The sequence below is a fragment of the Papaver somniferum genome, chromosome 7 (assembly GCF_003573695.1).
Source record: "Papaver somniferum cultivar HN1 chromosome 7, ASM357369v1, whole genome shotgun sequence".
In the NCBI taxonomy this organism is placed as follows: domain Eukaryota; kingdom Viridiplantae; phylum Streptophyta; class Magnoliopsida; order Ranunculales; family Papaveraceae; genus Papaver; species Papaver somniferum.
Window position 1 is genome coordinate 241,832,047 of NC_039364.1, and position 8,283 is coordinate 241,840,329.

Here is an 8,283-nt window from a genome sequence, read left to right on the forward strand (position 1 = left end):
ATGTTGGTTTTAACTATTATATTGATGCATTATGTGTAGAACAACTAGAAGTTAGTTTCTTCATACCTCAAATGATTTACTCATTGTACTCAATAATTAATGAATCAAGATCAATCCTCCAAATTAATTTGGCTACTGATAAAAGAATCTGCAACAGTTTCAGTTGAAACTCGTATTTTACCGTGTTCTCAAGATAAGAAACACACACAGAAAAAATATTTATTTATAATATAACAAAATTACAAAAGATGTTAGAGCACTGCTTGGTCAAACTCGCAAGCGTTGCTATCTCAAACTTGTTTTCAAGTTTAGGTGTCAAAACTATAAGTCTTGATTTCTAGTCTACTTATAGCTATGTCTCGGATTAGGATAGAATGTGTAGTTGAGCTTTAGATTTCACGGCGTTCATCGATTGAAGACGAAGATCTACTTAGGAGAGCTTGGAGGAACTTCATCAACAAAAGACATGTGAAGACTAAAACTTATTTATCACTAAGAAGTCCATTCTATTATATCTCATAATGAGACTAAATCGTATAGCTATATAGACTTTTACATTATACACATTTGATATTTCGAGCCGAGTTTATCTCGTGTATCTATTTCTCGAAATATATGTTGGAAGATTTTTGCTTTAGCTACGTTCATCATTATTCTTGACGAGTTTAGTTGGAAACAATTTAATTGATGGAAAATAAATAATAAGTCAAAAGATGATCATGCAAAAATTGCCTTGAAACATCTTACATGATTTGTGTGAGACAGTCATTTGATGTCGACTCGGAATGTTTTGTACGGATCATTCGATCACTTAAAAATTACTTATAAACTAATAGTTTGTGTGAGACAGCTATTGTCGTCTTCTAAGGATGTTTCAATGATTGAAATGGGAGTTTAGAACAATTAACCATTGTCTGGATATAACACAGTATGCATACCAGTATGCAAACTGTTGTGGTACCAAGTTTTCATACCAGTATGCAACAGTTTAAAATGTTAAAGTCCGGGAACCAAGTTTGCATACCAGTATGTGAACGGTTTCACCTGAGTTAGGTCCGGGACGACACTATGCATACCATTTTTCGAACTGTCGTACAAGACCAAAGTCCGAAACTTAAGTTTGCGTACCCGTTTGCAAACTTAGTTAGTTAAGTTCTAAAATTGGTTAAGTATGACTTCATAATCATGAACAAATACATTTATAAATTAAGGAATGAAATCTTTGCAAACCGTGGCTTAATGTTCATGAATTGATTCTTGAATAAGTACTTTGTACAATCATGAATCAAATCCGACTTTGCTTCAATTGTGTCTTGTATACTTCTATGAGAATATAAACAATTGAACAACTCTATGAGTAACACAATTAGATTCATTTTATTATCATTTGATTTGGAAGTGTTAGATGAATGTGGATAATAAAAAAGTGTTCATATGGCTAACTGTTATTGAGCCAACTCAATATACACGGTTGAGTACGGTTACCCATATGTAAATGAAGGTATATTTCATTTGTGTATAACAAGCTAAGACCATATAACGGTGGAGAGATATTGCTTTGGTTTTAAGCAAGCTTAGCTTGAATCTTAAATCAGAATTTCATCTAACGGTGAATATTGATTGCTTTGTTTCTAAGTTATCAAACCCTGATTGAAGACTATATAAGGGAGAACTCTAGCAACTGGAAAACCTAATCCCCACACCTTATGTGTGATACTAGTTGCGTACCAGAGTCGACTCTCCTTTAACCTAGGTTTTTCCTAAAACCATTTTAGGTTAATGACTTGAACACTTCATTGGGATTCTGAAGCCAGACCCAACTATTTTCTCTGTATTTGCATGTTCTGATCTTACTTGTTCTATCGTGTTGAGTACTATCCTCTAAGATTTGCTCGAGATTTATCTCTGATAGGTAAGATATAAAAAGTAATCACAAAGCTCTTCGTATCATATAGTTAAGTTATTATGAGGTGATTGATATTTCTAGGCTGTTCTTCAGGAATATAAGACCGGATTATCAATTGGTTCTTGTTCACCTTGATTTATCAAAAGACGAAACAAAACTTCATAGGAATTTTTGTGGGAGACAGATTTATCCATCATAATAGACTTTTCTGTGGGATACAAATTTTTTTATAAAGTCTTCGACTTTGGATCGTAGCAAATCTTAGTTGTAGATGAGATCATCTAAGGGAATCAAGTGCGTAGAGTCCTGCTGGGATTTAGAGGCGTAAGGAACGCGATTGTACCTTAATTGGTGCGAGACTTGGTTAGTCCTCAACTACATTCCAGTCCGAAGTTAACTTGTAGTAATCTAGTGTCTGTAGCGGCAGTGTGGTGTTCAAATCTGGACTAGGTCCCAGGTTTTTTCTGCATTTGCGCTTTCCCCGTTAACAAAACTTCTGGTGTCTGTGTTATTTCTTTTCCGCATTATATTTATTTATATAATTGAAATATCACAGGTTGTGTGTAGTTCAATCAATTGGTAAATCCGACCTTTGGTTGTTGATTAAAATTTATTGACACTTGAACATTGATCTTTGGTACCGTTCAAGTAATTTATCATATCAGTCAAGCTCACAGATTTCTATTTGTTCGATTGCAGATTGTATTGAGAAATTGAGATATAACTCTTGGATGTTTTTCCTTGATTGAGTCTGATTGTCTAGTTGATTCTCTTGGAATTATATTAGAGTGAGTCCATACTGATTGCCGAACGAAATATTGGGTGTGGTTGTTAGACCCCCGCTTTTTCAAAAGATATTCTTTTTGAAATGACGAGGGTACCAAGTACACCATAATCTTTTCGATATCAACATATATATATGAGACACATGTCACTTGGTATATAGTATAAGTTCGGACCGGACCCACTATGGGATCAAACCAATTGTGTTTGATTAACGTAAAGTACAATTACTTTATTATAACTAAACAGTAATTATAATGCGTAAAGTAAAGTAAAGTAAAGTAAAAGCACATAACAAGGTTTTGTTAACGAGGAAACCGCAAATGCAAAAAACTCTCGGGACCTAGTCCAGTTCTGAATACCCTCAGAATTAAGCCGCTATGCAAAGACTACTACCAACTTCGTAAGTAAACTAACTCCAAGTTGCCTAAGTTCTTCAGTATCTCTGCGCGTACCACCAATCTGGTCAAGCAAGTGAATTCTAAGATAGAGTCCACTATCTTAAGTTGCTTCAGCCGCTGTGAATACTTGTAGCACTCAACTCATTTGGATCTTATTCCAAAATAGTAAAGAACTAATATGTATTCGGTAACCACTCTATATATCTCAATAAATAAATAAAAGATATTGTTGAGTTATACAAACTCTTCCGTTTTAAAGTTTAAAATCCTTTATATCGGTTTAGATCAACCAAGATCTACATTACCGAGATAACCAAAATCTTAGTTCAAAATCTATCAGATCCAGATTCTTGAAGATTACCACCAAATTATATATTGTGGATATATACTAGTTATGGAAGTCTATCAAAGATACACCAACTTGTTGGATCCCAGCCAATCAAGTGTGCACGAAGTATAATCACAAAGATCAAAAACCAATAAGAAATCTTCTTGTCTTCAAATCTTAGGTCTTCAATGTACCTACACAAATAACTTGATTTCCTTATGATCAATCACGCACAGAACAGAGTCTGTTAACAATGGACGATCACAAGCCTATCTTCATATCTAAAAACAGATCTCAACTTTGTCGATTCTTGATCTAGTTTGAGTGACCTTATATCAGAAGATAAGGATCACAAAATAAACAAACTAAGTGAATATCAAGGTTCAACTACCGTTAGTCAATCAAATCAATAATCAAAAACGAAAATAACAATAAGATTCAAGTTCCCCACCATCGGTACTTCTAGACGCTTCTTGATCCCATATAAGTCTTTAAAGAGCGGACATAAGAGAAATCTCCTAATTAGGTTACTTTCCTATCCAAGCAAAGTATTACGAACAATACTACTAGTCGGCTATCACACTGACTACAAAAAGAAGTGTGTGCGTCGGGATAAGTTTGTAAGAAGAACAAACTTCATTATATATTAGACCAATGTAGTTTAGACACCAAGGAAACTGATCAAGCAAACAAAGTTGACTCTAGTAAACTAATCTACACTTCCTAGTCGAACCTAACAAAGTTGACTCTGGTAAACTAATCAAGCAACTCAAGTTTTGGAATTAATATATGACAACCAAACTTGACATACTAACGCTTGGATGGTTCAACCGAGTAATGATCTAATACTTTTGAATACACAGAATATAAGATATATAAAAAATCTTACAAAGATATTACTTAAACATCACGGACCATATAAAAGGAAATTACACAACCATGACTTATCAAGTCACGTCTGTCATATGTCTAACACTCTCACTCGACCTAAGCGGGTTATCAACGACATTGAGGTTAGAGTGAATTGCACAAAATTACCTTTTGGAGTAGATTTTATAAAGATATATGCAATTTGATACTTATATGAAACAAAACGAACATCAAGCTTGCCACTTTAAACTCTCTCACAAATATTGGAGATAATGAGTTTTAATAGTCTTAGTTTGGATTTGATCTTCTGACCTCTAGTATACCCAGTGTGGGACTAAAGGTCCTCTTTTATTCACTTATAAGAAAATGAGCAAGCATCGTTGGCGACTCATAGGTCACAAGACTATTAAAAACTCATTTTCTCCGGCATTCGTAACTTTAGAGCAAGTAAAGTCTTGTTGATCTTAATTAAAAATACAACCGAATGGATTGTTGCTTAGCTAATGAACTGATCTACTACTTCTCTACTTGGCATACTTAATGAAAGCAATATGATCTGCACTCAGAGAATTAGAAGAATCCATAACCTTGTTCAAGGTATTAAGCTGAGCAGTAAGCAAGCACCTCGAAGAATCCTTTCTATAGAAGAAAGCCATACACTCACAATCGTCCCTACATTTCTTCTTGCATACTTCCATCTTCACAGGTCCCTCGCCTTTGTTTAATTCTGAATTCGCCATGAAATGATCCACTCCCTCCAATTTGTAGTAACTCACGTTAGTATTGGCAGTAACTTTCTTATTAGTTGGGCAAGATGGAAGTTTTGATGGCTTACAATCTTTGGTCCAGCTCTTCAATCCATTAGGTGTTGGACAAGAAACACATTTATTGTTCTCACAAATCCCTAATGAGCCACATTTCTCAGGCAGCATGCATTCGCTCGCGTATTTCCACTCATTAGAAAATCTTGTAAACGTTGTGTCCCATGAAGCGGATTGGCGGCTCTTGTCACAGCTAAAGATCCGAAAATTACCATCTGAGCCAAGTCGAAATAGTGATAAGATTGCATTGTATTTAGGCTCTCCCCATCCAGATTTTCCACCATTGGGTTCATACTGGAATACTAAATGGTTAGAACCATCGGACCAATGGGTAGCTTTGAAGGTTACATTCTGTAAGTTCCGCATGTAACCAGGGGTTAACCGTAGTAGGCCACTGGTTTTCTTGAAAGGGGACTTTTGTAGTACAAATTTATGAGGTGTTCTTCCAGTACCATACTATAAGCTCCGTTTACTAGTTTGTTGCGCGAACGTATACCTCGAGAAAGGTTCTGACCAACTAAGAGAGTATTTGTCGGGTAATGAAAACTTTGCCAAACAAACGCACCATTTTTATCAAGTAAGACTAAGTTTCCATTTGAGAGAAGTTTGATGTCTGCAACACCTTTATTGGCAGTTCCAGTTTCCCAAGCTACACGACCATCGGAATCAACCAAGACAAGATTTCCGTTTATACCGAAGACTAGTGTAGCGTTTTCCCGAACATGTCTTGTAAGGTTAGCAGTCCAAACCCATCGAAAAACGGTGTTGAACTGAGGTTTACCAACACCAATACCAAGCATAAATGTGTTAGGAGGAATAGTGTAGAAACAAAGACTAAAAGTGTTGCTCTTGTTGTTGTTAGGTATGCTTAGGACACGGTATTTTGCACCCAGTTCAACAGCATTGCTTGAAGAAATCGGTCCTTGATTGAGAAGCTTGAACGTCTTTGATTTTGGCACATTAGCTTGAACTATTATTGAAGAAAAAGCGAAAATGTAGAAGAATATGAAACATGAGAACATAGAGAAGTACTTCATATTTGTTACAGAACTACTTGAGATCCATTTGAATGGTAGAGTAGGAAGCGCACTGTTATTGATTTATAAGGACTATAAAGTTACTGTTTAAAGTGTTCAATGATATATTGTGGAAGTTGCTATCATTTCCAGGCAAGTGGTGTAGGTGCGTTTTCATAAGCTTTAAAAACGTTTGCTTAAAGTACTTGCTTTACAACGCACGCGGGTTATCTTATTCGTACAGTATAATTTGTGGCAACTTTTGGACTGCAGACGGAGGAATGTAAATGGATTTTGCCATCCCATAATATTGATGGATTTGTTATGATTTGGGTACAGAAAGCAAAGCAATCCAATGAAAGCACTACTACATAAAGAAGGAAACTAAAGATAGCAAATCAGTGGTCAAGGATACAAATCAAGGCCCAGCATCATCATCAAAAGTGGTTAAAGGGGAAAGCAAATCCTTATCGGAATTCGGAAGTGGTCGAATTATAAAAGGAGTTTCATACTGGGTAGATTTTGTTTGTATATGCAGCTTCAAACACATAATTAGTACATTTAATCATGCCATTTTAAGCAATCACATATTCTTATTTTAGCAGTAGACATATTATTGTTGGCGAGCAATTTCTTTTAAGTGTCGCAAGACGCAAGTTATGCTAAAAGCATTAATAATTGGTTTTAGGGTCCTTTACCTTTCTAAGTTTTCCGGCATAAGAAGCTTGTGGAGCTTCATGTTCTACATCAGGTGAGACAGCTTTTGTTTTATGAAGTTTTTTCCTGTTCGGCTTCTTGGATTTGGTGGAAACTTGTGAAGTCGCAGGTGCAACACTGGGAGCAACATGATTGAATTTAGGATGCTTTTTCTTTTTTAGTCTTCTTGATGTTTGTGGTGGCATAGGTTCAGCAGCTGGGGAGACAGTCGGAGCAATTTGTGTAGGAGCCACTGGATGAACACATGGAGGAGTTTGCGGAGTAAGCTCAGCATTGAAGGGTGCTGCAGCAGGGCTCGGTGTAGGCTTGAGAGGTTCGTAAGCTTCAACTGGAGTTGGTGCCATTATTGGTGCCTCCATAGGTGTCGGTGCCTCCTTTGGTGGCAATGTTGGTACCTCATCAAATGGTTGATCTACACACATGCAGAGAATCAGTAATTTTTGATTAGCAAGTATATAAAGAACAGTTCTATATATTGATTATCTGATTTATTGTCATATATATATTTACCATCATCTGGTGGATATGGAATGCAACAGATACAGTAATCTATTTTTTCAAGATTAGTGTGACAGTAGAATCCTCGATAGTCTCTATAGTAGTATCCCATGCATCTTTCAGAACAACCAGAGCAGCCATCACCAGGTCCAAAAACTGGAGCTCCGTCTTCACAGTACTCAGCGTTCTGCGCAGTTGAGATCTCTGGACAGATCATACCAAAATTTATTTGTGTTAATGTCGAACCCAGAAACGCATATATAAAAAAAAATAAATCATTAAAACTGTCTTTGAAATGGAACTAATATACTTACGAGAAACCGATAAAACAACAAATACAACGAAGAAACATATGAAAGAATTGAAATTACTAGCCATGGCTTGTCAGATTTAGTATGTATCGACCTAAAACTACTTGGTTTCTACTATATATATGGCACTGGCATTGACTTGTATTTTTTTCTGCTCGGCAGCACTGGCATTGACTACAAAATAATCTTCCATTTCTCTCTTCTTTTTATAAACACACGTCTCCTATCTTGCACTCTTGTTCTGGCTTGCTGACTTTTTCACTGGCGTCCATAAAAAAAGAATGGTTTGTTTTAGTGCAACGATAACGATAACTGCACGCAAATATAGCTAGAGCGTTTACAAGTTACTCACAACCCATGCATGTATCTGATCCTTTAATTGTATTATGAAGTTTGACTCTAAAAAAATGCAAAACTTATACCGCAGTTTAACAAAAGCAACGCATAGGTTTCTTGAGATTCACTCTAATTCAAATGGGCTTGACAAATTTATACCAGGTGACTATCATACAAGGTCAGAAGTGGATTGATCCAACAACTCTTCAGATTCGTACTTGAGTTTGTTAAATTTATATCATTTATATATATTGTAATTGATTATCTCTGTGCAAAATGGGAAAGCGGGAGTACTT

The 8,283-nt window shown here is 35.9% G+C and overlaps 1 protein-coding gene and 1 pseudogene across 1 annotated transcript; both read right to left on the reverse strand.

The window, feature by feature from the left end:
• Window positions 1–4,377: 4,377 nt before the first annotated feature.
• Window positions 4,378–6,165, reverse strand: LOC113293571 (annotated as a pseudogene).
• A 302-nt stretch (window positions 6,166–6,467) lies between these two features.
• LOC113293572 (lysine-rich arabinogalactan protein 19-like) lies at window positions 6,468–7,791 on the reverse strand. The gene is made up of 3 exons (XM_026542172.1): window positions 7,655–7,791; window positions 7,353–7,544; window positions 6,468–7,254 (listed from the first exon to the last, which is right to left on the reverse strand). Exons 1-3 carry the CDS (start codon window positions 7,716–7,718, stop codon window positions 6,797–6,799), a joined length of 714 nt encoding a protein of 237 aa, XP_026397957.1. The 5' UTR covers window positions 7,719–7,791; the 3' UTR covers window positions 6,468–6,796.
• Window positions 7,792–8,283: the final 492 nt, after the last annotated feature.

What these genes read in the sequence shown, in the direction of transcription:
- LOC113293572 (XM_026542172.1), bottom strand. Translation starts at nt 7,718, where the DNA reads ATGGCTAGTAATTTCAATTCTTTCATATGTTTCTTCGTTGTATTTGTT. An exon ending in TGTTGTTTTATCGGTTTCTC is followed by an intron (nt 7,545 to 7,654) that starts GTAAGTATATTA and finishes TGATCTGTCCAG; the next exon opens with AGATCTCAACTGCGCAGAAC. An exon ending in TCCATATCCACCAGATGATG is followed by an intron (nt 7,255 to 7,352) that starts GTAAATATATAT and finishes GCATGTGTGTAG; the next exon opens with ATCAACCATTTGATGAGGTA.